At 54.4% G+C, this 27,625-nt stretch overlaps 1 protein-coding gene across 8 annotated transcripts in view; it reads left to right on the forward strand.

The window, feature by feature from the left end:
• Positions 1–27,625, forward strand: part of CACNA1E (calcium voltage-gated channel subunit alpha1 E) — a 111,320-nt gene that overhangs the window by 62,807 nt on the left and 20,888 nt on the right. For 5 of the 8 annotated variants that reach the window (XM_027694868.1, XM_027694871.1, XM_027694870.1 and 2 more), the window contains exons 9-37: positions 1,075–1,190; positions 2,145–2,198; positions 2,449–2,577; positions 2,812–3,021; positions 4,314–4,426; positions 4,670–4,782; positions 4,916–5,047; positions 5,384–5,456; positions 5,833–5,950; positions 6,266–6,333; positions 7,530–7,627; positions 10,723–10,779; positions 11,679–12,284; positions 12,381–12,655; positions 13,289–13,448; positions 13,989–14,118; positions 14,671–14,730; positions 15,068–15,174; positions 19,041–19,052; positions 20,427–20,523; positions 21,646–21,806; positions 22,203–22,340; positions 22,875–23,076; positions 23,274–23,438; positions 23,916–24,026; positions 24,976–25,059; positions 25,142–25,267; positions 25,464–25,529; positions 27,478–27,569. In XM_027694868.1, coding sequence (XP_027550669.1) covers positions 1,075–1,190; positions 2,145–2,198; positions 2,449–2,577; positions 2,812–3,021; positions 4,314–4,426; positions 4,670–4,782; positions 4,916–5,047; positions 5,384–5,456; positions 5,833–5,950; positions 6,266–6,333; positions 7,530–7,627; positions 10,723–10,779; positions 11,679–12,284; positions 12,381–12,655; positions 13,289–13,448; positions 13,989–14,118; positions 14,671–14,730; positions 15,068–15,174; positions 19,041–19,052; positions 20,427–20,523; positions 21,646–21,806; positions 22,203–22,340; positions 22,875–23,076; positions 23,274–23,438; positions 23,916–24,026; positions 24,976–25,059; positions 25,142–25,267; positions 25,464–25,529; positions 27,478–27,569 — 3,873 coding nt within the window. The remainder of the gene's footprint in view (positions 1–1,074; positions 1,191–2,144; positions 2,199–2,448; positions 2,578–2,811; positions 3,022–4,313; positions 4,427–4,669; positions 4,783–4,915; positions 5,048–5,383; positions 5,457–5,832; positions 5,951–6,265; positions 6,334–7,529; positions 7,628–10,722; positions 10,780–11,678; positions 12,285–12,380; positions 12,656–13,288; positions 13,449–13,988; positions 14,119–14,670; positions 14,731–15,067; positions 15,175–19,040; positions 19,053–20,426; positions 20,524–21,645; positions 21,807–22,202; positions 22,341–22,874; positions 23,077–23,273; positions 23,439–23,915; positions 24,027–24,975; positions 25,060–25,141; positions 25,268–25,463; positions 25,530–27,477; positions 27,570–27,625) is intronic. The other 3 variants (XM_027694874.1, XM_027694869.1, XM_027694873.1) reach the window with 1 other exon arrangement.

A 27,625-nucleotide genomic window follows, 5' to 3' on the forward strand; every position in this document is an offset into this window, starting at 1 on the left:
ACCCCCTGATGTTGTGGCAAGGAAGGAAGGGTGTGCTGGGGGGATGTCTGGTATTAGGGATGCTCCCCGTGTGCAAACGTGATCATCAGTGGAGGTGTAACTTTCGGGTCAAGGTGCCCCAGGTATATGGTGTGTGCAAACATGGGGTGTGGGACCTCCTAGAAGCAGGTCTGGCCGTGTCATCTTACATACAGCCCCTGGTGTGGGTGTAGATTGCCTGCATTGCCACTCCTGTGTTCCCTGCCAAGTATTTCCATTTTTCTGTACTTTGCGAATGGGGGTGTCTTGTCACACAGCTTTGGGCTGGGCTATAGGTGTAATCCTGTCTTGTGTACTGAGGAGTGTGTTTATCTGTGTGCTTAGGGGTGCATGTGAGCACGTGGTTGCTACTGCCTCTGTGCACCATGTATGTTGGAGGCTGCAGCAGGCACAGCATTAGTTCTGGCCAGTGTTGTTCAGTGTTGGATATGCCCCAGTCTGCACAGAGCCCCTGTGGTGCTGCCTGACCTCCTGCCCATTGCAGAGATGCCCCAAGCTGTTGTCCTCTTCTGGGCTGGTCATTACACCTGGACAGTTCTTGTGAGACACTGAAATCCAGAGGAGGACAACAGGGATGTCTCAAGTCCTGAGAAAATAATCCAAGGAGAAACTGGAAAGAAAAGGAATTCAGAGGAGGAGGTAAAGGCAGGGGACATGACCTGCCCTGCTCCATCTCCTCACTGTCTCTTCCCACTGCCTGGTTTTTATTCCCTGAAGGGACACACAGAAGCCGAGCCTGTTTTGGAGTTGGGTGGCACTGGGAGCATCATCCCTGAATGGTGGCAGCTCCCAGCTGGGGCATGCAGGACTCAGCAGTCAAGCAGGGGGTTTGCTCGTGTCCATCCATGCCTCCTTTTCTCCTCCCCGATCATTCACCCATCCCCTGGCCGTGCTTTGGCCAGGGATGGCTGTGCATCTCCCCAACAATCACCTTGGCAAACCCTTGGTCCCTGCCGTCCCCGTGGTTCTCCAGCCCCCTGCACATCCTGCTGCCCGTTGGACCTGCTCTCACCACTGCCTTCTGCCCTTCCCCAGGGAGTTTGCCAAAGAGCGTGAGCGAGTGGAGAACCGCCGAGCCTTCATGAAGCTGCGGCGCCAGCAGCAGATCGAGCGGGAGCTCAACGGATACCGGGCATGGATAGACAAAGCGGGTAAAGGCTGGGGGGCCGGGGGGCTCCAGGGGGCACCACAGACTGCTGGTCATGTGGGGTGGTGGGGCTGGAAGGGGATCCCTAAGCGACATCCAGTGCAACCCCGAAGTGGCTCAGGGGGTCCCGTGGTGATGTTGGGTGAGCTCGGTGTGACAGCCCGGCCAGGCTGCAAACAAGGACATCACCAACCGCTGATGAAACCTCTTGTTCTGTGGCATGAAACTGTCATGTTCTGAGCACGAGGCGTGCTGCATCTCCAGGGGAGGCTGTGAGCAACACGGCTGTCAGCTTTGCTCTGCAGTGGTTTCCTTTCTCTTGGCATTTGCTAGAGTCCCCTGCAGTGGTGGGCAGTGGGGATGTAGAGCAGTGAACGGTGAGACTGGTTTTCCAGTTAAATCTCCTCCTGGAGCTGTCTGGAGGGGATGCACTTACTGGTTCCTGCCTTGGGGCTGGTGGACCTGAGCAAGAGCTTGGGGTGGTGGAGGTTCCAGGCTTCCTGCTGACACCCAGCCAAGTGTGACAGCCTGTGGGTGTTGCCACAGTCCATGTCCTTGCTTGCTCCTCATAGGAATCAGGTCAGGGCGTTGAGCTCTGTGAAGGGAAGATTTACACTTTCATCTAGCATTCAGACTTCTAAAATATGGGTATCTCGAAACGAGCCCTGAGTCCCAGACCTTAGTTTTGGCCCTGGGTTGGGTTGTAGAGCCCCTGACCTGACTACAGTGGTCAGCTTCATGGTGAGGTTAATGACAGTGGAGGGAGAAGGGACGATTACAAGTAATTTTTCTTTCTGACCCAATGTGTGGTAGCTGCCACTTGCTACCCTCCTAACCAATACTTGATAAGAGTTTGCAACCTAGAGCCAGCCTCTGGGCTGGGAAAGGTGATTAGGTACAGGGCAGTGATGTCTGATGGTGTCTCATCTCCTGATGCTGAACTGTGTGTTTTGCATAGAGGAAGTCATGCTGGCTGAAGAGAACAAAAATTCTGGGACCTCAGCCTTAGACGGTAAGACAAGCAATGCCCTTAAAATCTGCCTGCTCTTCCTTCTGCCTGCCTAGTTGAGACAGGAGGTCTGGGGGTGCCTCAGTGGAATCTGCAGCCCATGAGGGGGGTGTGGGGAGGTGGATTGACAGCTTAACCCCTGAGCTTAACCCCTCTTGCCAGACCTAAGCACTGGTCACCAGGTCCTGGTTAATGAGCTGGCTGCTGGCAGAATTTTGCTGCTGTCCAACACCCATTCCTCTTCCCTTCCCAGTGCTCAGGCGAGCCACCATCAAAAGGAACCGGACAGATGCCATGGGCTCGAGTGACGAGCACTGTGTCGATATCTCCTCCGTGGGCGAGCGGAGGCTGGCACAGAGAAGACCTCTTCATCCAACCTTGGGTCAGTGCAGTTTGCAGCTTGCTTCCCCAAAACCTCTGCCAGCTTATTGAGTTGCCAGAGTCACACCCATCACGTGGAGGCTGTCGCCTGTGCCACTTAATAACCATTTGGATAAGTTGTGTCCCTTAAGAGCCACCTGTCCTGTCTCATGTTGCAGGGAAGGCTGGAGCATCCAAGTCCCTCTCTCACCTTGACTGGAGCACCCAACTCCTTGTCCCCTCTCTTTTCCTTTAGGTAACCCCTTGAGTCAGTCTGGCCTCAAAGGTGCCAGAATGGACAGTGCCTCCTACTTACGACACAAGGAACGGCTCCTGCGCATCTCCGTTCGCCACATGGTGAAATCCCAGGTCTTCTACTGGATCGTCCTGAGCCTGGTGGCTCTCAACACCGCCTGCGTGGCCATCGTCCATCACAACCAGCCAGCCTGGCTCACCCACTTCCTCTGTGAGTCCCTGGGCTTTGTGTAGGTGTGAGAACTCTGCCTGGGTGGGCTAAACCTTCTTGTCTCTGGTAGCTGGAGGTTGCAGCACACCCTCGCTCCTTGGAGAGTGGGGATGAACCCCACCAGAATCATGCTGGTATGGAGCTGGGTGGGGAATAACCTGAATTACATTCGCTGTTGATAACAAAGGAGTGTACACAGCTACGGAATTCAGCTTTGCCCTTGGCCCTGTGGCCACTAAGGGCTGTCTCAGCTCTGTGAGCAAATGTGGAGGGGTTGTACCAGCCTTGTGTCCTTCAGGTCCGATGCGTTTGTCAGCAGAGAGAAATAGACTGGGGGTCTTGGTGGGATTTATCCTAAAATTGTGACCAGTGGTGATGGAAATCTTGCTGGAGACATGTTTTTGAATGCCCACAAACAATTGCTGAAAGGTGTGAGTTTGCAGGGACGGGACCGGTCACGGAGTCAAAATTTTGGTGCAGAGCATGCCATGGGCATTCCAAGCTTCCAGTTACAGGAGTGTCCCTCAGCCCGTGGGCCATGGTACAAGGTCAGGTCTCAAAGGCACTATGCCTATGTCTATCCTAGCGTAAGCAAAGTGCAGAGCAGTGTGGTCAGCCCCGCGGCAGTCGTGTGTTACTCCTGAGCTGCTGCTGCAGTAGTGCTGCTTGTTATTCTTACCTTGAAAATGTCCCTGTCAACCACCGGGTCTACCCAAATCTGCAATGGTGTGCTCAGGCCTGCCGGGATCCCAGCATGCCACGGTGTGGTATGGCAGCTGGTCGTGGTGAGAAGCATCTTCTGGACGAGGGGAAGAGCCGGGCTCTTGCCTGCTAAACGTGCAGGAAATAGCTGGAGAAGCTTTTCACTGGCTCTTGGCTGTTCAGCTTGGTTTCCCTGGCCAAGTTCCAGCCATGTGCTGATTTAAATCCAGGTTGCTAATATTCTCCTACAGTGTCATGTGGTTGATGCCTTTGCAGACGCCTCAACCACTGTCAAATCACGCTGAAGAGCTGCTCTGCTCTGTGCTGGCCACCCCTGGTCCTCCCAAACCCCTGGGACACAGGTGTATCTACCCTGAAGAATTAAACCATGGGGTTGATGCTCTGTTACGTACAATTTAGCTCCTCACAGACAAGCTCCCCTCATCCCAGACTCTGAGAGCCTGGGGATACAGTGTGGTCCTTGACTTGTCCCGTTTCTGTGGTGTGCTGTATGGTGACAGGTGGGTGCATGCAGGATGCTCCACACAGCTCACTGTCCCCAGGGTAGCATGTTTGGGTTTTCTCTTTAGACTATGCAGAGTTCCTGTTTCTTGGGCTCTTCCTGCTGGAGATGTCCTTAAAGATGTACGGGATGGGGCCACGCCTTTATTTCCATTCTTCCTTCAACTGCTTTGACTGTGGGGTAAGCAGGCCTGGAGATGCTGTGGGTGTGGGGGGAGATGCAACATAAGGCACCAAGGGGGAGAATGGGATGGCCCTCACAGTGGGCAGGGGAGCCCTTTCTGCTGGGGCAGCCTCCCTGTGCCATCCTGAGGCACCAGGTCTTGGGCAGGGTGGTGGGTGCCTCATCTTCAGGCACATTATGTTTCCCTGCAACAGCCTGTCCTGAGCCTGTCTTTGACTTGTGGCTGTGTCTGTTTCTCAGGTCACAGTGGGAAGCATCTTTGAAGTGGTTTGGGCTATATTCAGACCAGGAACCTCTTTTGGGATCAGTGTCCTACGAGCCCTCCGTCTCCTGCGGATATTTAAAATAACCAAGTGCGTACCAACCATCAGAGCCTGTCAGTCTCCATCTCAGACTGGGGCTGCAGCCCAGATCCAGTCACTCCTGCTCTCCTGCTGGTAAGGTCAGCATCACTGTGAGTGCTGCAGCAGCATCTCTCTTTTCTAGGTACTGGGCATCCCTGAGAAATTTGGTGGTCTCCCTGATGAGCTCCATGAAGTCTATTATCAGTCTTCTCTTCCTCCTCTTCCTCTTTATTGTGGTCTTTGCCCTGCTGGGAATGCAGCTGTTTGGAGGCAGGTAGGTTGTTTCAAGTCTGAGGAATAGGAATTTCTTGATGTTAAAACCAAGTGATGACACCCTCTTTAGGTGCCCAGGAAGACTGTAAGCCTTCCCCCTCAGTCTGCTCCTAACAGTGGTACTTCTCCCACACAAAAGTCCCTGCTCGGGGGGTGCCTTTGGGCTGTGGGGGTCCTTCTAACCAGGAGACTTTTTGGTTTCTAGCACCAAATATTCAGGAGACCTTTTTTGGACTGGGGAGAGGTCCTCCTAAGCGCAAGAGAGCTGATAGCATAGCAGTCAGGGTTTGTTGACCTTGGTATTTCATCCCGTTTATGTTCCGGTTCCCCTTTCCAGGTTTAACTTCATGGACGGGACTCCATCAGCCAACTTTGACACTTTCCCTGCGGCCATCATGACAGTGTTTCAGGTAGGAGCTGGACTGCAAGGGAACACAACTAAAGAGACTTGGGACTCACTCCCCTGTGGCTGGAAGGGGCTCTTTAAACCAAAAAGGCTCCCCTCTGTTAGGATATAACTTGCTTCCTCCCTCTCCTGTATAACAAAGTGGATGGCAAGAGATGGAAACTCTTCCACCTCTGTTACAGAAGATGAAGAGTTTCAAAACTCTTCTGAGGAGACCTAAATCCTCAGCAACGTCCAGTGTGATCTCCCTCAGGTGCTGCAGCTTAGGAGCTGGGTTACCCACTGCACAGGGTCTCTGTACTGGCTCCTGTGTATTGGTGGGAGAGATCCAGGTGACAAGAAGGTGCAGGTGACAGAGCTGCTGTGTTGCTTTCCTGCAGATCCTGACTGGTGAGGACTGGAACGAGGTGATGTACAATGGCATCCGCTCCCAGGGAGGCGTTCGCTCAGGGATGTGGTCCTCCATCTACTTCATCGTCCTCACCCTGTTTGGAAACTGTATCCACACGGCTGCTGTGCTTTGAGTGGTGACAACCCCATCTTTGGGGGCATTCCCCTCCCCACCCACTGCTCCTTCCTTCTCTCCCAACTGGGAAAGACCCACCACACATGTGGCAGTGCTGGGTATCCCAAGTGCAGAGGAGCAGCTGTCTGGAGGTGCACTGAGGGCTGTTTAAATGGGATGGGTGAGGAGTTTATGCCTTTGGCTGCTCCTCACTGCGCTGACGAGGAGCCATCAGGGCCACCCTCCCTTGGTAGCTGCAGACAGGCATGTCCTTAACACACGGCTTGTGCATCCTTAGCTGCTCACAGATACTCTGCTGAACGTCTTCTTGGCCATTGCCGTGGACAACCTGGCCAATGCCCAGGAGCTCACCAAGGTACCTTCCTGCTGCTCCTTTTCCTTCTCTTGTGAAGGGAGTGGGGGCAAAGCCATTTAGACTTTGATTTAGGAAAGTGCTTAAACCTGCTGATCTCTTCAGCAACACCCACACTTCCAGTGTGGCTTTAACTGTTCCTCCATTTAAGCTCCCCAGTTCTGTTTGCTGCCAGTCAGATCAAGACAACCCTCATCTGTTGGATGGGATCTGGTGTGGGGACTGTTATTTTCTGGAGCACTCTGGAGATGTAGAGTGGGAAGCACTTTCCAGTGGTGTCAGTATTTAATCCCCATCTGCCCGCAGGGCAGCGAATGTGATTTAGGATGCAATTTAGACTGGTGCTTAAGAAGGTTATTGGGCTTACCTGTTTTTAAGACCATGCTGGGAAATATTTGGGGAATGCTAAATTGTTGGAGCACCATCTGGATAACTGTGAATACGAGAGAGCTGCAAGGGTCATTGCCACTCTTTGGAGCAGACCAGTGATCCCGTGGGGACCAGATTTTTGTAGAGCCTATGCCTATTACTCATGTCCTTGGGGCTCACTGCGAGGCTTCTGCGCTGGTGTAAATCTGACCCGAAATGGAGCATGGTGCTGGTTTGCCTGAGGGGTGCTTGGGGGGGTCCCTGTCCTCCCACAGTGGGTGCAGATGGCACTTCCAGGAGCTGCTGGCTGCTGCTGGGGTGAGAGGGATGGGAGAGCCCCACGGAGTGCCAGCAGCATCAATTAAGAGAGTGCCGAGTTTTTGAAAAGGCTGAATGCTCGCTAATGACTCCTAATGACATTTTTTGCTCCGGAGACACAACCATACTCATTAAATCAATCCGGTCTCTGCCGGGGTCATTCATGGATGTCTTACCTCCCACTCTGTTAGGGGGATGCCTGTGTAGCCCCTGTGGCTGTGAAGAAGGGAGGGCTGAGCTGGTCTACGCTGTCTGGGGCTGTTCTAGCTCTTGCCTGCAGTGGGCTGGGTTCACTTATTTAAGTAGAGCTCACGCCTTCAGTAAGATCTGGTGTAGTGGGGAAGTTGCATCCCCACAGCACAACGAAAATAAAGGCTGTTTCTGGAAATACAGCCCCCCCCCTTTGTCCCTCATGCTTTGGCATGTAGGGTAGCCCTGCAGATCCTTCGCATGGCTGCACCTTCCCTTGAAATCCCATCATCCACTAAGCAATGCCTCTCTTTTCTCTGCAGGATGAGCAGGAGGAAGAGGAGGCCTTTAACCAGAAGCACGCCCTTCAGAAAGCCAAAGAAGTCAGCCCCATGTCTGCCCCAAACATGCCAGCTATCGAGTGAGTGACCCCCCCCACTGCTACCCCAGTGAACCCCTGAGGCCAGCCAGGCTTCTGAGAAGGGCACAGAGCTGCAGCAGAGCTTGGTATGGCTGGTTGTGGGGGCTTCTCAAAAAAAAAGAGGTCCCTGCATGGGGTGACCCTCTCTGGGTGTCTTCCTGAGGATGGATGGATGGATTGAGGTCTAGGACTGTGCTCCCCAAGAGCAGCAGTGCCTTTGGAGAGGTGGCAGCACAGGGACCAGGTCACCCTGGAGGACCTTGAGTTGCCAGACCCTACCCCAAACAGCAAACCCAGTGCTTGGGCATGGCAGAAATACGCTAAAAAAAAGGCTTTCTGCCCCAAATATGAGTTCAAACACTCAGGGCCGATGCTAAGGGCGGGCAAGGAGGCTGGGGAGGAGGAAGGTATCTCAAGCTATTCTTGAGGAGAGGTGATATTTGTACCTGGGGAGCATTTCTTTGTGGCAGAGCTGCAAGAGAGCAGCCAGGGCTGGGGGAGAAGGGAGCAGCAGTGTCACAAATCTCCCCCAGGCTCCTTCCTTGGGAGTGAATGCAGTTAGGAGAGATGGAGCAGGTTTGTGAAATGATGTTTGCTTGTACAGAAATGTGATTTGAGCAAGGAGAAAAAGCCTCAAACTACATAAACCTGCAGCATGGTGTTAAGGAGCCTTGTCTCTGTGTTTCAGCAGGAGAAAATTCTGTTTTTTCCTTTCTAGATGCCTTTTTTCTCTTTATTTTGCAGTGTCATATGGTCTAAATCACATAAAACTTTCAAAGTCAACATTGGAACGAGGCGTTTTGATTTGTTTCCCAAAACAGTACATTTCAGTACAGCTGAAGGGATTATTTTTTTTCTCCCTTTTTTTTTTTTTTTTATAGAATCCCTTCCCAGGGAATTTTAAGGTTTCGTTATGCTTTGAAACCCAGCCAAGCTCGTACACGGCAGAATCTCTTGCAGATTTGCTGAGAGAAACTGCTGTTTTCAGTGCTGATCTTGGGGGGTCAGAGGCAGCGTTGGCAACAGCCCCCTCCCTGGTTTGGCAGTGGTGGGATCTGATGGTCTCCCCACTCATGGTTTTAGGGGGAGCAGGAACCAGGGGTACTTGTGAGCCCTGCCTGACCTCCCAGCAGCCACAGATTTCACCTTGTTTTGGGGGTGATGGGATGTTCATAATAAATCTGTGTCTGGCCAAGTACCTGGGGGGATTATGGGAAAGGTGGTGGAGTCCGTATGCCATGACTGTTTCTGGCTACCAGTGGGAATATGTTGGATAAAGTAAGGAAATAGAGGGATTTAGACTGCAGGAGAGAATGAAGAATGGACAGATAGAAGAGAAGAAGAGGGGAGATGGAATATATTAAGGCAGTAAAGGATTTGCCCACGCTGCACATCCCTGATAAAGCTTTCTAGTCATTGTGAGGTAGAGGTGGTTGGGAAAACAGTCTCTAACCTTTCCTTTATTGTTCTCATGGCATTGAAATGAGAGGTATTGATATTCACAGGTCTTTTTTTCCAGCTCCTCCCACTCGTGAGGATGGATAGGGTCGGGGCAGGTAGTGTGATGCCATGGTGGGGTGTGTTGCGAGCATCGGCTCTGATGTGCTTTTGGTGGTGCTGCACTGATGCCAGCAGCCAGGGAGGGACAGTGGGGACAGCACAGCACGGGACAAGCCAGAGCAGACCTGGCCTTTGAGTGTGCACGGGCACGGATGGCTTCACTCCTCGGTGGGTACCCAGCGCGGGCAGGTCGGTACAGCATTCCTGCCTGCAGAGGGGTCTGGCGGCGTGCGGGGACGAGTGCTCCCACGGGACGAGTGCTCCCACGGGATGAGCGCTCCCACGTGGCCAGGCTGGCGCGGGCGGCGGTGCCGGCCGGGGTGCTGTGTTGGTACGCGGGCGCCGCGGTGCAGATGGAGCGGGGCCGTTTGGCGAGTGGGTGGCCAGATGGACGCGTGCGGGTGCTGTCATGTGCTGGTGCCCAGCGTGGTGCGTGGATGCGTTCGGAGGCTTGGGCACTTGCTGTGGGGACGGCGGTGGGTGCCTGCAACTCGATCCCTTGCCTTGAGTGTGGCACTGGGCTGTTCCCACGCTGTAACGATGAGCGTGACCGGAGCACCTCCCCTGTGGGGACAGGCTGAGAGAGTTGAGGTTGTTCAGCCTGGAGAAGAGAAAGCTCCAGGGAGACCTTAAAGCACCTTCCAGTACCTAAAGGGGCTGTAAGAGAGCTGGAGAGGGACTTTTGACAAGGTGTTTTTTTGACAAGTGGTAGGACAACGGGGAGTGTCTTCAAACTCTTAGGGGGTGGTCTTGAGCCTGCCAGAGCTCAGGAAGCATTTGGACAACTCTCTCAGGCACCTGGTGTGATTCTTGGGGTTGTCTTGTGCGGTGCCAGGGGTTGGACTCAACGATCCTTGTAGACCCATTCCAACTTAAGGGATTTTGTGATTGCATCTGCTTGGGGCAGTTTGCTTGGAGCTGTGCTTATCTTAATCTTTTCTGTGTTGATATGAAGGTTAAAGCCTGGAATCTCCCCAACTGCTGGTGGGGGTGAAGGACACTGCCAGCCTTGTTAATCTTCTCTGTGTGGGGGCTGCTCAAGTGACAGGAGCTCTGTAGCATCTCACCCTGGGCTTGTGCCTTGCATTTGCTGGGGAGCTTCCTGTTCCCCTCTGTAGTCCTAGGGCAGCATGGTGACAGCTCTGAGCAGCTTGGGGCTGGCCTGATACACTCCTTCCTCTTTCCAATTGCCACGTTTTTCTTGGGAAAAGTGAATTTGGAGCAGTTTGAAACAGCTGTTAAATATCCAAGGACGAATGGGGGCTTCTGAAGGACTGCTCTCTCCCCTTGCGTGGTGTGGGGGGGGCTCCGTGGCCCCCACGGAATGGATCACAGCGTGTCAGTGGGATTGTGGGCAGCCCACTGCCGTTGTGCAAGTGGGGCTTCACTGTGCACACGCAGGGACTCGCTGCCCTGCAGCCGCTCGGCAAGGAGATGCTGGCTGCCCGGGGTGGGAGGGACGCCTCTCTGTGCTGCCCACAGGAGTGGAAGGCGGGCGAAGAGGGGGATTGAACCCGTTTATTTTTCCTCCCCAGAAGAGACAGGCGGAGGAGACACCACATGTCGATGTGGGAGCCACGCAGCAGCCACCTGTATGTGGGCCGCGGGGGCGCGTGTCCGTCTGTGGCTCCTGTGCTGTCTGTGCGTCCGCGGGGCCGGGGCACACCCCGCTCCCCTCCGGCCTCCTCGGCAGGGCGGGGAGGGGGTGGCCGCGTGTGTGTGCCTGTACCCGTGTGCTCCCGTGCACCCCGTTCGTGCGTGCGTGTGGTTTGGTGTGTGCCGGACCCCCCGTGTGTGGTGCTGTGCCCTACGTGCGTGTCGCCGCCCGTGGATGTGCCGTGAGCGGTGTGTGAGCGGTGTATGTGCTCGTGGGTGTTTCCCCGTGCCTTAGGTGTGTCGGGAAGGGCGCGTCTGTCTGCTCCAGGGTGTTTGCCGGTGAACTTACGACACTGCTAAGGTTTTCGTGGCATAGCCTAGTCCTCCACACAGAGAAGCCCAGTGCACCTCCTTCCCCTGCAGACAGTCAAAATTCCTGCTCCCCAAGCCTCGGGGCAGGCTTCCTACCCGGGATGTGCTGGCGAGAGGCAAAAAGGGGTCCCTGTATGCAGCGAGAGGGCTTGGCCCGTATTTAAGGTGGCTCCAGGCAATCACACAAGAGGAAGGTGGTCCCTGCCTGTCTGGGATAGGGCAAGCCAGGGTGCTGTCTGCTCCTAGAAGCTGGACAAGAAAGCTTCAGGGCAGCAGCGAGGCTGCTGGGGCTGGTCATCCATCAGCCCGATGCCTTCTGAAGGGGCCAGAAGTACAGTCTCAGCCCTGTTTCCAGCCCCTACCAGCACCAGAGGGATGCTGACGAAGTCTTAGCACAGCCTGTAACCCTGGTGGTGGCATTTCCCTCTCCCTGGGATTCCCAGATTAAATCCGGGGCGGGTGCTTCACCTGGTGGGAGGTGGGGTCAGCCAGGATGCTGACCCCTTGCTGTGCCCCGTCGCAGGCGGGAGCGTCGGCGGCGGCACCACATGTCGGTGTGGGAGCAGCGCACCAGCCAGCTGCGCCGGCACATGCAGATGTCCAGCCAGGAGGGCATCAACAAGGACGAGCCGCCCCTCATCAACCCCCATGCCAGCATCTTCCGCAGGAAGAAACCAGGGGATGGCGTCACCCTGGAGAAGTGCGCCGAGGAGCAGGGCAAGGGCGAGCGGCCGCTGGCTGAGGGACCGGAGCAGCCTGTCCCGGGAGCCAACCCCGGCGGTGGTGAGGACAGGAGGAGCCCATCGCCCCGGGCCAAGCGGGACAAGGATATGTGGCAGCAGAAATCATGCCATGGGAACTGTGAGCCGGGCGAGCAGGACGGGGCAGGCGGCAGCGTCGAGGATAGGGCCAGGATGAGGCAGAGCCAGCGGCGCAGCCGGCACCGCAGAGCCCGGATGGAGGGGAAGGAGCAAGCTGGCATCTTGGGGAGCCGCTCGGCCAGCCAGGAGATGGGTCTGGAGGAGGCCAGCACCATGGAGGGGGCACAGGATGGGGACCGGCGTGGGGACGTGGCCGCAGCCGAGGCGCTGATTCAGGGGGAGCCAGAGGCGAGCGGAGAGTCCATCAGGTTGGTAACTGGGGAGGGCATCTTGCCATTCCCACAGCTCCTCGTCCTCTCTCCCTATCCTCTCACACCTTGTTTTCTCTCGCATCCCTCCTGCAGGACAAACGGAGTCCCTGCCGGTGATGCTGATCTGATTGGGACTGCCAAGAAGGGGAGCCCCCCACATGCAGTCCCGGAGCCCCACGGGGGGAAGACAGGCAACCTGACGGAGCAGGACTGCAGCAGCCCGGACACCAGCGAGCAGGCGCTGCTGCAGGGCAGTCGCACCGTCAGCCGGAGCGAGCCCGACCTCTCCTCCATCACCCCCAACACCGAGAAGGCCACGGAGAGCACCACCATCATGATCGATGTCCACGACTCCGCTGTGGTACAGAGTGAGGACCATCTCTCTTTCCTGAGCCCCTCTCCCAGCCCTCGGGGACCCTGTGGGGATGGAAAGCCGCTTGCATGGCTTTTCCTGTCCACACCCGTCAACTGGGGGGGGGATTTCTTTGCTGCTCCTTGCAGTACCTCCCTCCAGCACCCCGGTTCCACATTTGGGAGTCCCAAATGTAACGCTGATGTGCCACCATCCCCTGGGGACCATGTCCCTTCCTCACCTCCTTCTCATCCACCCCTTCATCTGATTCCTCATTCCCCCTTCCTCTCTGCCTGGGCAAAACACTTGCATTCCCTGTTTTTCCTGACACGTGCACAGCCTCCACCAGCTTGCTGCCGCTCAAACACCTTAACAGCATTCTCGCTGTCAAGGTGAGCTCCTTTAAACAGTGTTATTAATTAAACAGCTTGGTGAAAACTGGCCTTGTTAAACCCCATTTCATCTGCTTCATCCCAGCAGCTTGTCTCTTTTTTTTTTTTTCCCCATCTGAGAGAGGGGTCCCTCTCCCTGTAACAGCACGGGGATTTAAAGAGGGAGTCAGGAGGTTTGCATGTGCCTGCATGTGGCAGGGACACCCCAGGGTGCTGTCTAGGTGCAAGGCCGGGCAAAGGCTCTCGCTTTCCTGCAGTTAGCAACAAGACAGATGGTGAAGCCAGCCCATTAAAGGAGGCCGAGACCAAAGAGGACGAGGAGGAAATGGAGAAGAAGAAGCGGAAGAAGGAAAAAAGTGAGACGGGCAAAGCGATGGTGCCGCACAGCTCCATGTTCATCTTCAGCACCACCAACCCGTGAGACATTTTTTGGATCATAGGAGCCCCGGGACTGGGGAGGGCTGCAAGGGGAAAGACCTCTTGACATCACCAAAAACAGGGAATCCCCGTGGGAGGGAGTCTGAATATCTCCCAAACAGTCTTGATAACCAGCTGTGGTGTTCCCCAGGCCCCACAACACTCTCCCTCTGTGCCAGTCACACTCTTGGCTCTCTCTCCCAACTGCTGATGGCTAGTTGGGATTTTTATTCATTACTTGTTATATTTATCTGCAGTTTTATACTCCCCTGTAGCTCTTCCCTGGCTCCAGCAGCCTGGAAGAATAAGCACCCCAATTTGTCAGAGTCTTTCCCTGCCTGGTTGTGGGGGTGTCTGGATGGATGGGACAGCCAAGCAAAGGGATCAGCAAGCCCAAATTCACCCTTCTCTTGCTCCTCAGACTTTGCTGCCCATCTTTCCGCCCTGGAAGGTGGTGACGTGGGGTGGGTTTTGCGCGTGGGCCGTGGCTGGGGCCTGCCGGGGGCTCACAGGTCGGGGTGTTGGGCTGTGTCCCCACAGGGTGCGGAGGGCCTGCCACTACATCGTGAACCTGCGCTACTTCGAGATGTGCATCCTTCTGGTGATCGCCGCCAGCAGCATCGCCCTGGCGGCCGAGGATCCCGTCCTCACCAACTCCGACCGCAACAAAGTGATTGCAACCCTCTCCCGCTCCCCCTGTCCCGCAGGGCAGTGCAGGCAGAGGTCCTGTAGAATTTTAGCTTCTGTGGTGGGGCACGTGTGGGACAGGGAATCAGGGCAGCTGGTGGCAGCACCTGCACTGTGCCATGCAGTCTGGCTTCTTCCTCATCACCTTCCTTTATAAACCCCAGCTTCCCACACGAGGGGTTTAGAGCCCGGGCTGCAGACCAGGGCACCTTGTCAGCAGTAAAGTAGCTTAAACTACTTTAGATGCTGGTGTTCATAGGCCCTGGTGTGGAGACAGACGATTCCAGCTCACAGCATGAGTCCCAAGCCACTTGTGCCATGCACAGGAAATTATTCCCTCCTGCCTACACAGGCTGGGTTTATGACTGTACTGAACTCTTAGGGAACAGGCTGGGTTTGGGGCAAGGAAACCAACCCTCTGTCTGCACCTGAGCCAGGCGAGCCATGGTGTGGGGTGGTAGTGGGGTCTGGGTGGGTACAAGTGGGCCTGTTTGCTTGGCAGCGGCTGCAGAGCACCCGTGACCTCTCTCTGCAGGTCCTGAGGTATTTTGACTATGTCTTCACTGGCGTCTTCACCTTCGAGATGGTTATCAAGGTAAGAGCCCTTGCAGGCTGTGGGTGCTGAGACTGGCAGCATCCTTGCAGGGGATGGGAGATAGCTCAGTTTTTCAGTTCTGGTCCTAAATCTGGGTGGCAGAGACCCTAAAGTTTGGTTCTCAGCAGTGGGAGTCCAGAGTGCTCAGCACCAGTTTTATCAGCCTCCAGGCTTCCACACAAATATGATGCTCCTTGACCTATACCCAGGACACGGGGATGAGTCTGCTGCTCCCCAGCAGTGTCCCTGTGCCCCAGCTTGTCCTACCAGTGGCTGCTTCCACTTGATGTCTGAGCTGCTCATCCCTTGCCTGTTTTTCTCTGTTTCTCCCCTCCAGATGATTGATCAAGGCTTGATCCTGCAGGACGGCTCCTACTTCCGAGACCTGTGGAACATCCTGGATTTCATCGTTGTGGTGGGAGCACTGGTGGCTTTTGCCTTGGCGTAAGTGGCTGCCATCCTTGTCAGCTCCCTGCCTTCCCTTGGCTGTGGTGGGAAAAGAATGCAGCTGTGTCTTATGGCTACTAGACCCTGACTTTGTTTTTTTTATTTCTCTGCACCCTTCTGCTCTGCTTCTGGGATGGCTCCTGGCAGCGGTGTGGGGCTGCTCCAGAGATTTATTTCTCCTTGTTTGTCAAATGCTGGTGAGCAAGCAGGCAGGGAGCAAGGCAAGGCGAGCTGGAGGTGCTAGGAAGAAGTTGATGGTGAAAGTAGATTTGAAACAGAGCAGAAGGGGCTGTTAGAGAGGGGAGAAAACCTAAGGGTGGCAAAGCTGGAGCTGTACACCTGCTATGCATCTTGGGGTGCACAGAGACAGCAAAAGCAGTAGCCAGCAGGGTGAAGCTGCCCTCTGAACATGTTTGTGCTGGAAATGGTTCCCCCTGGCTGATGACTTTTCCTCTGCTCTGAGAGGGAGTGTTGCTCTGGAGCCCTGCAGGGATGGGGATGTGGCCGGTGGGGTTTGTGCCAGCAGCCTCTGCAGCACCACAGTGGGGGCAGGGTCCTGTGTGCTTGGCCTGCAGTGTGTCCTCACTGAGCATCACCTTGTGGTTGGGCTCCGGAACCGAGCTTGTGGCACCTGCAGGTACCACAAGATGTCTGTGGTGCCTGTGCCCTGGAGGGGAGGAGCACCCAGGGATGAGTTTCATGCTGCTCTGCCCTCCTGTGTGCTGCTGGTTGGGGCAGGTGATGCAGCATGAGCACAGGGCTGCGTGGCACAGATGCGTGGTGCCAAGGTGATGCTCGCAGGCCTCAGGGCTGCGGTGCCCTGCTGGTGCCCGAGGAGGGAGAGGAGAAGAGAGGAGAGGCTCAGGCTCCTTTGTCACGCTGTTGTTCTCTCTTTGTGCCTCTGACACTGGCGGCGGTGGCGTTAGTGCTGGTGAGAGGGGAGGGCCTGGCAGCCACGCAGACTGGAGCCTTGTCCTTGTCCACAGCTCAGGTACCGTGCGAGGCTCTTGGGGCAGCTGTATCGGAGCCCTGAGGTCGCTCGATGGATTACAGCCCGTGATCCATCCCTCCCATCTCACCCCAGACTGGGCGGCAGCTCCTCCTCCTGGTTCTTGCCCACTTGCACCCTCCCTGGCTCGTGGCTTTTGCCTTCCTCACCCTCCTCACCCCATTCCTTGCCCGGTGCTTTCAGCCCCTGCTCTCTCCTCGGGAAGAGCATGGGAGAATTCAGCTCACACAGCGCAGGGATGAACCAGCCCCTGGGCAGGGCAGGGGGATGACTGCAGACCCTGACATGGGCAAGGGGCATGGGGCAAGTTTGCCGGCTGGGGACAATGCTCTGAGCCCCCGGGAGGCCACCCAGGCCACCACAAGGGTGGATCAGGTATCTTTGGGATTTGGCTGATCCCTCCTCTGCCAGGGCAGCCCTTCAGAGCATATCTGGCAGGGCTCAAGGGCATCACCTGCCTGAAGATGCACTGAATAGTTTGAGAATCTTTATTGGAGGACAAGAGAGCCTTTTCCTTCCAAGGCCTTTTCCTTCCATCAAGACTTTTGATGGCTGAAGGAGCATAGGTTGATGGCTCAGCCTGCTCCTGGGTGGATGGGTGTCCTCACCAGTGCTAACAGTACAGTAATCTGTGTTTGCTGTCCCCTTGCCCCCACCCCACAAAGGTGGCACAACTCCTGGGATTGCCCTGGGAGCTAGAAGGGTCCACCACTGAGCATGTGGGGAAGCTACCGTGTTCCTTCCAGCCCTGCTTGTCACCTGCCTGCCTCCACCCATGCTCTGGAGGGAAGGACATTCCCTCTGGGCATGGGGCAGCTGAATTCTCGAGGGTGATCACCCCATGGGCTGTGGCACAGAACCCCTTCCCATGGAGAAGGCCCTGGCATCTCCACATCCTTTTGCAGCAAGCATCGATGTCGCCTGCTCACTCTTGTAGCCGTAGCTGGGTAGATACTGAGTTGCTTGTGTCGTGGACAGGGGCTCTTTATAATGTAAACCTGCAGGATTGTCCATCTCCCCGCCTCCAACAGTGGCTCCCACTGGAGGAGATGATCTCATGGCTTTGGGAGTGAGGGGAACAAAGGAGCCATGGCGATTTCCGATGGGTTTATACATTATAAAGCATTTATAAGAACACCTGCCTCTCCTCTTGGCAGCCCATCACTGCTACACCCCCTGGAGCTGCAGGATGTTCACCAGGTCTGTGTCCCAGCCTGCCACCCCCCCCCCCCCCCCCCCCCTGGTCTCGACGGGAAAACTCTGGTGGTGATGTTTGAATCCATCCCTTTTTTTTGTCCCTCCATGAGCTCTCTGTTGTGGGTCTGGGGTGGGGTGATTGTCCTCCTTCTCGAACTCCCTCTCCTCTCCTCCATGGTGCTGGGTCAGCAGTGATGGCCATGGAACGGCTGTGGTGATTACCTGGATGAGAGAGGTGACCTGGTGACTGAGTCCAGCACTTCCCAGTAGAAGTGCTGGGACGTGCTGTGAAGATTTTCTGCCCCATTTTGCCTCCCCTGTGTGGTTTGGTTTTCTCACAGGGGTCCTGGGTAGCTGTGGGCACACCAGGAGGTCTTTGAGCTCGTCCAGTGGTGCCAACATCGTCTGCTGACTGTTGGTGCCACATCCAAATCACCAGTAAGGAAGAGCCCACCCATAAAGCCACCTCTTCCTGTGCCGTCTCGGCTCATCTGTAGCTCTCCACATGGAAAGCTAATACATCAATCCATACACAGCCTAAATAAAAAGCCGTAAATCTCCAAAGAGTTCAAATTCAGTTAGCTGGAATAACCAGAACCGTAACTAAAGACCCTGCTCACTTATGCCTCCTGTGGCACCCTCTGAAGGAGGCACTGTGCAGTGGAGTGGTACTCGCTCGTGGCTCTGCACAGCTGCCCAGAGGTGGTGGGGAGGCTGAGTGGTCAGTGTGTAGCCCTCATCTTACCTGGTGAGCAAGGGCAGGTGCCCAGCAGAGGTGCCTCTTTCCTTGCAGAGCAGCACCTCCTTCTGCCAGTTGACATCAGTGTCTGGAAGCGAGAGGGACCCCTACATACTGCCAAATAAGCTGGTGTGAGGCTGGTCAGGACAGAGGTCCCACCAGAGAAGTGCTGCGAAGTTAAACTATCCCCTTTTCAACAGACCTTCCACCTGTTGGACTAACATGCAGCCAGGGTCTGGGGTTAGTTTTATGTGTTTTAAGAAATGTTTTACCTGTATGCACGTGGCAGGGACTCAACTCAAACAGGGACAGAGGTTTGGTTACAACTAAGGACCTTGTAGCCCACCTTGGCTTGTCCAAGTGCGTGTCCTGCTGGGTTGCAGGAGATTCTGTGCTGCAGTTCAGGCTCTTAATCAGTGGATTTCTTGATGGAGGTGATTTGGCAGAATTTGGATGGGAACTATTGTGGCTTTGAAGGTAGGTTCCCTTGGAAGCACCTACCTTTGTCTGGTTGGGGCCGAGTCTTGAGCTCCCCCCTCAACTCTTGGCTAAGGAGGACCATGAACCCACTTGTTGTTGCCCAGTGTCCTGCTCTCTGCAGGTTTCTCTTGCAGCAGAGCTTTTGCTGTGTGCCCCCAACCCAACACCTCCAGCAGGGAGGGCAGGATCTCCTGGCTTGCTGGATGAGTCTCTCCCTGGAAATATGCCCCATCCTGAAGGACACAGTGTGGTCTACTCATGGTGCCTTTCAACCTAAGCATGGGTGGTGGACAGCTGCCACAGGGTCCCCGTACCTGAGAGGCTGCAGTCGTCACTGTGCAGCTTCCCTGATGCTTTTCTTACCTTCTTCCTCTTTTCTCTCTTTTTCCCTCTCTCTGCTGGTGCTGTTTGGTGGCTGCTGGGCTGGATCGCCGACAGGAATGCTTTGGGGTAACTATGGTGGTTGGGAAATTGTGGGGTGCTGCTCTGGGGAGCACAGGGGGATGGGTGCAGATGGATGTTGGTCTGTCCAGTGCCAGTGCTGACCCTTAGCCACATTTGCAGAGACTGCAGTACACTGCTGTGCAGGCACCCCCGAGGTCTGAAGAGATCCCTCCTTGGTAGATGTTAATCACTGCAGTTGAGCTGTCCTTGGTGGCAGCTTGCACCAGCTGAGCACTGCCCCCAAATCCTTGCTCCACCCTGAGTCAGATGCCCAGGCCCCTGATAATGAGCAAAACAGGAACCAGGAGGTGTAAAGTGAGTCCCAGGGCTGTTTGTACAGTTGCTTCCCATGCATGTGTGGGGCTGTGCTCCCAGGGAGGACTATTAATTAGTGGTTTTGTTTACATCTCTTAACGATTAAGCCCATTATTGTGCTCCCTGTTGCATTAACCCTAGCAGAGGAGCTGTGTAATTGGGAGCATCTGTTGTTGCAAGTCATTTCCTTGACGTTTTTCCAGGGTGCCTGGTGGATCCAGGCTGTGCCACCTTCACCAGGATCTCTGCTCCATCCTGAGATCTAGTCCGTGGGCAGTGAAAAGATAAGAAAAAAAACCTGGTATTGTGGTTGAGAATAATCATCATATTCAAGAAATGAGGGTCATGAGTGGGCTTTCCTCAATAATTCTGCCAGTAAGCTCTGCCTCGGCTGACTTGGGGTGGAGGCAAGTGCAGCCCCAATCTGTGGAGACCTTAGAGACCCTTCCAAGGGTCCAACCCTGCTGCCTTGGGCAGGAACACCTTCTACTAGATCAGGTTGCTCAGGGCCCCATCCAGCCTTGCCTAGAATACCTCCAGGGATGGGGCATCCACAATTTCTCTGGCAATGTAGATCCCATTGAGTACATCTCCCTCATTTTATTATTAATTTCTTGCAACTAGTAGTAACAGTAGAAGACAATTTGCAGTGGTGGGGGCCTTGTGCAAGCCCCACCTGCAAAAGGCACATGCCTGTAGTAGGGAAGCTCCTGGTACTGCCTTTACCCTGAAAGTCTGGCATTGCCTGCCCCAGCCCTGGCTTCCCACACAGAGGGGTTTGTTAAGGTCACTGCTCCCCGGTGAAGGGGAAAGGTGCTAATCCCGAGGAGGAGAGCACTGCTTCATTTGTCATCTCTGCCAGCTGTCAGCGCGTGTGTTGGAGGAGTTGTGTTTAGGTGGGCTGAGCACTCAGCAGTCACACGTTTGTGCCCCTCCTGTTCCCACCTTCACACGTGCTGGGGGGGGGTGTTGTCAGCAGTTTAAACCCCCAGAGCATCCAGGTCTACAAGGTTATTGTCTCTCCGTTCCATTTTTGGGTGTGTGTGCCTCCCTCCGACGTGGTAGGACCAACAAGGGCCGGGATATCAAGACCATCAAGTCTCTCCGTGTGCTGCGGGTCTTGAGGCCTCTGAAAACCATCAAGCGACTGCCCAAGCTGAAGGTAACAACCCCCATCTCCTGCCTTACACCTGTCTTCTCCTGCATGGAATGGTGGGTCAGGGACCATGCACATTGATTTGCTCATGGGCAGTGAACAAGTTGTTTTCAAAGCTTTGGGTGTGCTTTAGGAGCCCTGTTTTCAACCACAGCACCCTTCAGGCTGCTTCATATCTGGAGATGCAATGAGTTATTAAAAGCGAGCCCGGACCTCTGCAAGGTGTCAGAGGTAGTTCCTCTGTCAGTGGGGCTTGAGTGGGTGCAAGGCAGCAAAACCCAGATGCTGTCCTGAAAAGTAGATTGTCCTGGTTTTGGAGAGCTCAAATCTCTTTCCGGAGTTTATGATCTTTCTCTCTGGAGCAGCTTGCAAAGGACTTGGGGTTTTGTGTGCTATGCTGCCATGGTGTTGCACTGGAGGGATATTTCCCATCTCAATAGGGGGATTATTCCTGTGGCACAGGTAGGATTATGGATTTCTCTGCCTTAGCTGATGGGGTATAGAGCCAGAAAGGAGAAGGAGACCGAGGCAGCCCTGTTTTTTATGTACATGTGGTTATTTGTCTGATGAACTAAGCACAGTAACATGGGGTTTGACCCCAGTTTTTCTTCCTCATCACTGGATGGATTCAGCCCACGTCAATTCATTTCTGGAAATGCCTGTCCCCACCATGAAACAGGGATATGGGCATTCTTCACGTAAAGTGCTATGAGAACTAGGGCTGAGAGCACTAAGGGAGGTGCTGCTGCTGCAGGCAGAGGTATTTGCTCTGCCTTGTTATTTGGGGTGATGCAAAACAGCAAAGTGTTTACTGATTAGTCCTGAGTGCTGCTAATTGCATCATTAGGATGGTCCCCTGTCTGCTACCTTGGTTGCAGAGAACACTGAGGATACAAACATCCATCCCTGGTGCTGCTCCGGGGGCTGCATGGTGCCTACATGTGTGCTATGGGTGCTCTGGTGTTAACCTCGTTTATAAAATAGCTTTTTGCCTGGGAGAAGGCCCAGCTTTTTTCCTTCTTTCCCCACCAGGAGTGGGAAATACCTTTCTACATGCAAGCTTGGTTTTGGTCCTGCCCTTTGCCAGGGCTGTGGGTTCCCTAAGGTGAGCTCTGCCCTCTCCTGCAGGCCGTCTTTGACTGCGTCGTGACATCCCTCAAGAACGTCTTCAACATCCTCATTGTCTACAAGCTCTTCATGTTCATCTTTGCTGTTATTGCCGTCCAGCTCTTCAAGGGGAAGTTTTTCTACTGCACTGACAGCTCTAAGGACACACAGAAGGACTGCATGTAGGTTCCCTGTTGATGCTGCTTGACGCCTCTGGGTAATGTCTGCTGTGGTTCCCAGTTAAGTCCTTGGTCATGACCCGCTCTTGGCTGTATCTCTTGGGTTGGATGGCATGAGATGAGCCCTGTCCCATTGCTGTGTCAGCACTGCACATCCTTCCATGGGATGCAGAGACCCTTATTTTGCTCCTGTTCTTTCCTCCTTCTCTCTTCTGTTTTGCCTTCCCCTTCTCTGCTTCCTCACGGTTGTTATCCAGCTTCTCCCCATTTCTCCCTCCATCCCTGCAGGAGGAGAGGTGCCCCTCACTGCACACACACACTTCCCTCAGGGTTTACACCCACCATCCTTTAGTCTGGCAGTGTAAAAAGCAAGGTCATTGCTCTCTCCCAACCTTGCAGAGGGAACTACGTGGACCACGAGAAGAACAAGATGGAGGTGAAATGCCGGGAATGGAAACGCCATGAGTTTCACTACGACAATATCATCTGGGCTTTGCTCACCCTGTTCACAGTCTCCACCGGCGAGGGTTGGCCCCAGTGAGTATTCTTCTCTGTCTGTCCCCTTGAACGGGGGTGATCACATCCCCATTGGATCCCAGGTGGGACTGAGAGAGGAACTGCTGGGCAGGAAGGAGGAGAGGAACAATGAGAAATTATATCAAGACCAAAGGGCTTTTAGCTCCCCTATGAGGCTGGGGTCTTCCTTAAGGAGTGAAAAATGGATAATCCTTTCTTCTCTATGGCCCTGCGATACATTTTAGGTCAATATTAGAGATGACCATAGGAATAGACCTTTCTACATGGTCACGTGAGCTTGGGCAGTATTATTCTCTGTGTGTAGACCACAGGAAAATCCATTTTCCATCAGAGGCACAGGCAAAACACCGTAAAACAAACTGTAGCTACTTAGAAAGGTCTTGAAAGCAGATTAGGACAGAGCTTTACCTTGTCATTGCACAAGGGGGGACAGACAGAGCTGGCTGTACAGAGCGAGTCCCATTGGAAGTGTCATGTGGTGGCAGCCCTGAAGGACCTACCTCTGGTTGCTTTTCTTCACCTGTCTGCCCACAGGGTGCTGCAGCATTCGGTGGACGTGACGGAGGAGGACCGTGGGCCCAGCCGCAGCAACCGCATGGAGATGTCCATCTTTTATGTCGTCTATTTTGTGGTCTTCCCTTTCTTCTTCGTCAACATTTTCGTGGCTCTCATCATCATCACGTTCCAAGAGCAAGGAGACAAAATGATGGAGGAGTGCAGTCTGGAGAAGAACGAGGTACAGTCTGGAAGGGGGGAAGAAGATGCTTCCATGGGGTTTTTGCGGTTTGGGAACTTGGAGCTCCCCAGATATTGAAAAGGTGTAAGAGACCCGCGGGCCACCTGCCTTCTCAGATCATGAAGGAAAGAAATGTGGCAGCCGCTGTCCCCCATGTCTCCATCAGCCAGGTTGTGACGCACGTTGTTTTATTCCAGAGGGCCTGCATTGACTTTGCCATCAGTGCCAAGCCCCTGACGCGGTACATGCCCCAGAACCGACACACCTTCCAGTACCGTGTCTGGCACTTCGTGGTGTCCCCGTCCTTTGAGTACACCATCATGGCCATGATAGCGCTGAACACCGTGGTGCTGATGATGAAGGTGAGCCGGTCAGAGTGAGCCTGTCCTGGTTGGAGCAGTGGGGAGAAGGAGGATCAATCGGGGTGAGACCGGAGGGTGTTTTGGTCATGGAGATGCTTTGAGGCAGAGTCTGAGCATGTGTTCCCTTGGCATAGGCACTTTAAACGCTGCATGCCCCAAACTGGAGGTGACATCTTTTCTAAGTGAGATGACCCAAATTATCTGGACCTCTTAACTAGTGGAGACAGATCTGAATTTACTGTCTGCCTCCTCTTTACAAGGAGTGGCAGCTTCCCTGGGAGAGAGGTAGAGAGAGTAAGGAGATGTTCTTGAGACCCCCAGGGCAAGGAACATAGACCACCACAGATTTGTCCTGGGTGGAGAAAGAAAGGAAGTCTTGAGGGAGCCAGGGCAATAAACATGACCACATCAGGTCTATCAGCCTATCAGGGCTGACAGGCCCCCTCCTGGCTAGCAATGTCTCTCTGTTTCCATCAGTACTACTCTGCTCCATACACCTATGAGCTGGCCCTGAAGTACCTGAACATCGCTTTCACCATGGTGTTCTCCTTGGAGTGTGTCCTCAAGATCATCGCTTTTGGCTTCCTGGTGAGTGGCTGCTCCTGTTCTTTACAAGGGTGTTAATTTGGACTTTGGCAGCACACAGATCACAGGGGGAAGGTGTTAATAATGTGAGGTTCTTGCTACTTATTTTGGATCTTGGCCTGAGAGCTGCTTTTAGGGTGGATTTGCTCCTTTAGTTCTCCTTACACTTCCCACTGCTGGATGCTGCTGGGTGAAGCCACACTGCTGCTTTACTTCTTGCCTTGTTTCTGCTGTACTCTGGTGCCTGGACCATGTATGTGCTGTACCACGGCTCTGTTTAGGCCAACTGCTGCTGCATGTGCTGGTGGCTGTGGTCCCTTGTCCCCAGAGGGTCAGGAGATGCACTGCTGCCCTTGGGTTGTATCATTTGGATCAGATCTGAGAATCGGTGAAACTTTCTTGCCTGATTCACTGTCCTCAAGTCCCCAGCTGCTCACTTAGGATTTGAAACCATGGACTGCCTTGCCTCCACCTACTCCTTCCTGCTTATGGGAGATAAGATCCACTAGCAGCAGGGTTCCTAGCCACCCTCCTTGCTCCCAGTGTCACCAGCCACGTTTGGTCTTGCACCAGCTGCTGCATAAATAGCAGGGCTGAGGTGGGTCCAGGTGCCCATGAAGAGGAGGGCAGAGCAGCCTCCTGGCTGTGAGGGCTGGCATGATGAGCTGTTACAGCCTGACCTACACTGTCTGTGGCTACTTTTCCTGCTCCCGTTTGCCAGGGTGGCCTGTTGGATGTATGAATCATCTCCCAGGAGAAGCTGCTTGCTGCAGACATGCTCAGGTCTGCCACTGTCTCAGACAAAGGACGGTATTCCGGACCCTGGCTGCATACAAATGGGCTGCAAGGTCTCCATGGTTGTCCATGAACAGCTTTGGCCTGTGGCCCAGTGCCTTTCAGACCTGCCATCCCCGAGCTCAAATCCACGTTCCCTCTTTCCTTCCTTTTGCAGAATTATTTCCGGGACACCTGGAACATCTTTGATTTCATCACCGTCATTGGCAGCATTACGGAGATCATCCTGACAGACACCAAGGTGAGGCAGGGGCTGGGAGCAGCGGGGTGTAGCATGGCCCTGGGGGTTCCCACCTCCCTCTGACCCTCTCATCTCCTCCCAGCTGGTGAACACCAGCAGTTTCAACATGAGCTTCCTGAAGCTTTTCCGGGCTGCTCGGCTGATCAAGCTGCTCCGCCAGGGTTACACCATCCGCATCCTCCTCTGGACATTTGTGCAGTCCTTCAAGGTGAGTCTCATGTGCCGTGATCTCCACCCAGGCCACAGTGATGTGGTGCTGCTCCCAAATGCAGGCTGTTCCCAAGGTCTTGTTGGCTCGTAGGAGAGATGGATGGGCACAGCTTACCTGCCCACTGTGCTTTTTGTACTCCTCTGGAGCTGGACCTGTGATAAATGATGGGATGACTCATCTGCTTCTCTTGCAGGCGCTCCCCTATGTCTGCCTCCTGATCGCCATGCTTTTCTTCATCTATGCCATCATTGGCATGCAGGTGAGCACAGACATCCCTCTGGCATGGACAGCCTGCACCGGCATGTCCTCAGCAGTACACACAGGAGCAAGCCTTGTGCCTGCCTGTCATTGCCTCACTTGGTCATGGTGTCCGAGAAGGTCCTGAGGGTGGAACAGCTTGTTTGGGAGCTGCAGAGCCACGTGCCCTGGGGAAACTGCCATGGGCTTGTTCAGTCTTGCTCTGCAGCTGCCTTCCCAACTTGGACCTTTGGAGATGTGGCCTTGCAGACTCAGCTGGGCACCCTGTGTAGTGGCTGCTGGCAAATCCCCGCCTCTTTGTTTAGCAACTACTAAATCTCTGACTAGACAGCCCCCAGGGACTGATTTCGTGCCTGAGGGACCCGGTGAGCAGCCTTCTGTCTTTCCCACCCGAACGGCTGGATCACAGCAGTGATCCCTGCAGCCCAATTGTCCACCTCATCCCTCCACAGGGGGTTTATGTTGTAGCTGTGCCGCTGCTTGGGCACTCCTGCTTAGAGCCCTGTGATGACCCACCAGCTGGTGGGAGGTCTGCAGAGCATGGGGAGACAGCAGCTTTCCAGGCTCCAACTGGTAAATAAGAAGCACATGAGCTAAAACGCTCAGCTCTGCACGTGCCGCGGGGCCGCCTCACTTCTGCGGTGACTAAATCCCACGCTGAAGATCTGACAGAGCACCTTTGACGATGAACACTTGGGTTGTGGAGCTGCCTGATGAGCTGCTGCAGTACCTAATGCCTGACATGCGCTGCCAGGACAGGCAGATTTTTGGCAGCGCTGGTGTTTAGGATCTTCCACCCCCTCTCTCCCGCCCCGAGAGTCCCGTGGCTGGTTTTTGCTGCTCTGCCCTACACATCTCGGCACCAGCTCCAGGTGTTCTCCGTGCTAAACAGCCGCCATCTGACTCAGCCCCCCCACCCCACCCTGCCATGTGGTAGTATTTGATTTATTTTATTTTTTTTTCTTAACACCATTGTGAACAAATCCCCAAGCAGTAAAGTCTGTGGGCGTTATTTGAGCAAAATAGCTGGAGGCAGAAAATATTCTACAATTACACATTCCAAAAAACCTGCACAGGGAAAAAATACTCTGCAGCTAGTGTATTTTTAGGTTCAGGGAAAGGGGAATAAATATTTAACAGTAATAACAGCACATTTTTCCTGTTTGAGGCGCTTTACGAATGTTCGTTATGTCTTTCCATGGCCTTGGCTGTGGGTCATTATTAGAATATTGTCCATGTTTGTGGCTTTGTTGCCTCTCTTGGCCCTAGGAATGGTAGTGTCAAGTGTCTGGCTGTCTGTGGCGGCTTAGCAGTCTGCCTGTCCCACCCTCCCTGAGCCCTTCCCTGCCTTGTTTGCACTTCTGTGCCAGACCCCAGCATCACAGACCATTTGTCCACCGAGGGAAAAGCTTCTGAGAGTTCCCAGGACCACGACTCAGCCCCTGCCCGCAGCAGTGGGACTTTGTCCCTGCACCTCCAGTGCGCTCAGAAGCGCTGGGTGCTGTGCCGTGCTCAGAGGCCACTTGTAGCGCAGCAGAGGGGTGGATGTGGAGCGGTTGGACTCGGTTGATCCCAGGTCCTCTCTGTGCTCCTGTTTCCATGGTAGCTCAGCCTCTCGCAGCCTTTGCCACCCACTGTAAATCCCTGCCAAGGAGAGGAGAATCCTTCCCCAATGGCTGCTTGGCGCCAGCTCCTTGGCGCGCTGGCTGCTCACCAGCCTGTGTTTGCTGGGGTGCTTTTGTAGAATCAGAGTCTTAGAATGATTTGGGTTGGAAGGGACTTTAAAGGTCATCTTGTCCAACCCCATGGCAGTGACATCTTCAACTAGGTTAGAGCCCTGTCCATCTTGGCCTTGAATGTTTTCAGGCATGGGAATATGAATGTGAAGCTGCTTCCCTGGCAGAAGAGTTCTTGCCTGAAGAGCTGAGCTATTTTTCTCCCTCCTGTAGGTTTTTGGCAATATCAAACTGGATGAGGAAAGCCACATCAACCGACACAACAACTTCCGCAGCTTCCTGGGCTCCTTGATGCTTCTCTTCAGGTAAGCAGCCATGGAACACGCTCCTCTGCATGCCAGAGGTGTTTAATTTGGGCAGG

This window comes from Neopelma chrysocephalum, unplaced genomic scaffold, assembly GCF_003984885.1.
Source record: "Neopelma chrysocephalum unplaced genomic scaffold, ASM398488v2 Primary Assembly neopelma1_98, whole genome shotgun sequence".
Classification (NCBI taxonomy): Eukaryota; Metazoa; Chordata; class Aves; order Passeriformes; family Pipridae; genus Neopelma; species Neopelma chrysocephalum.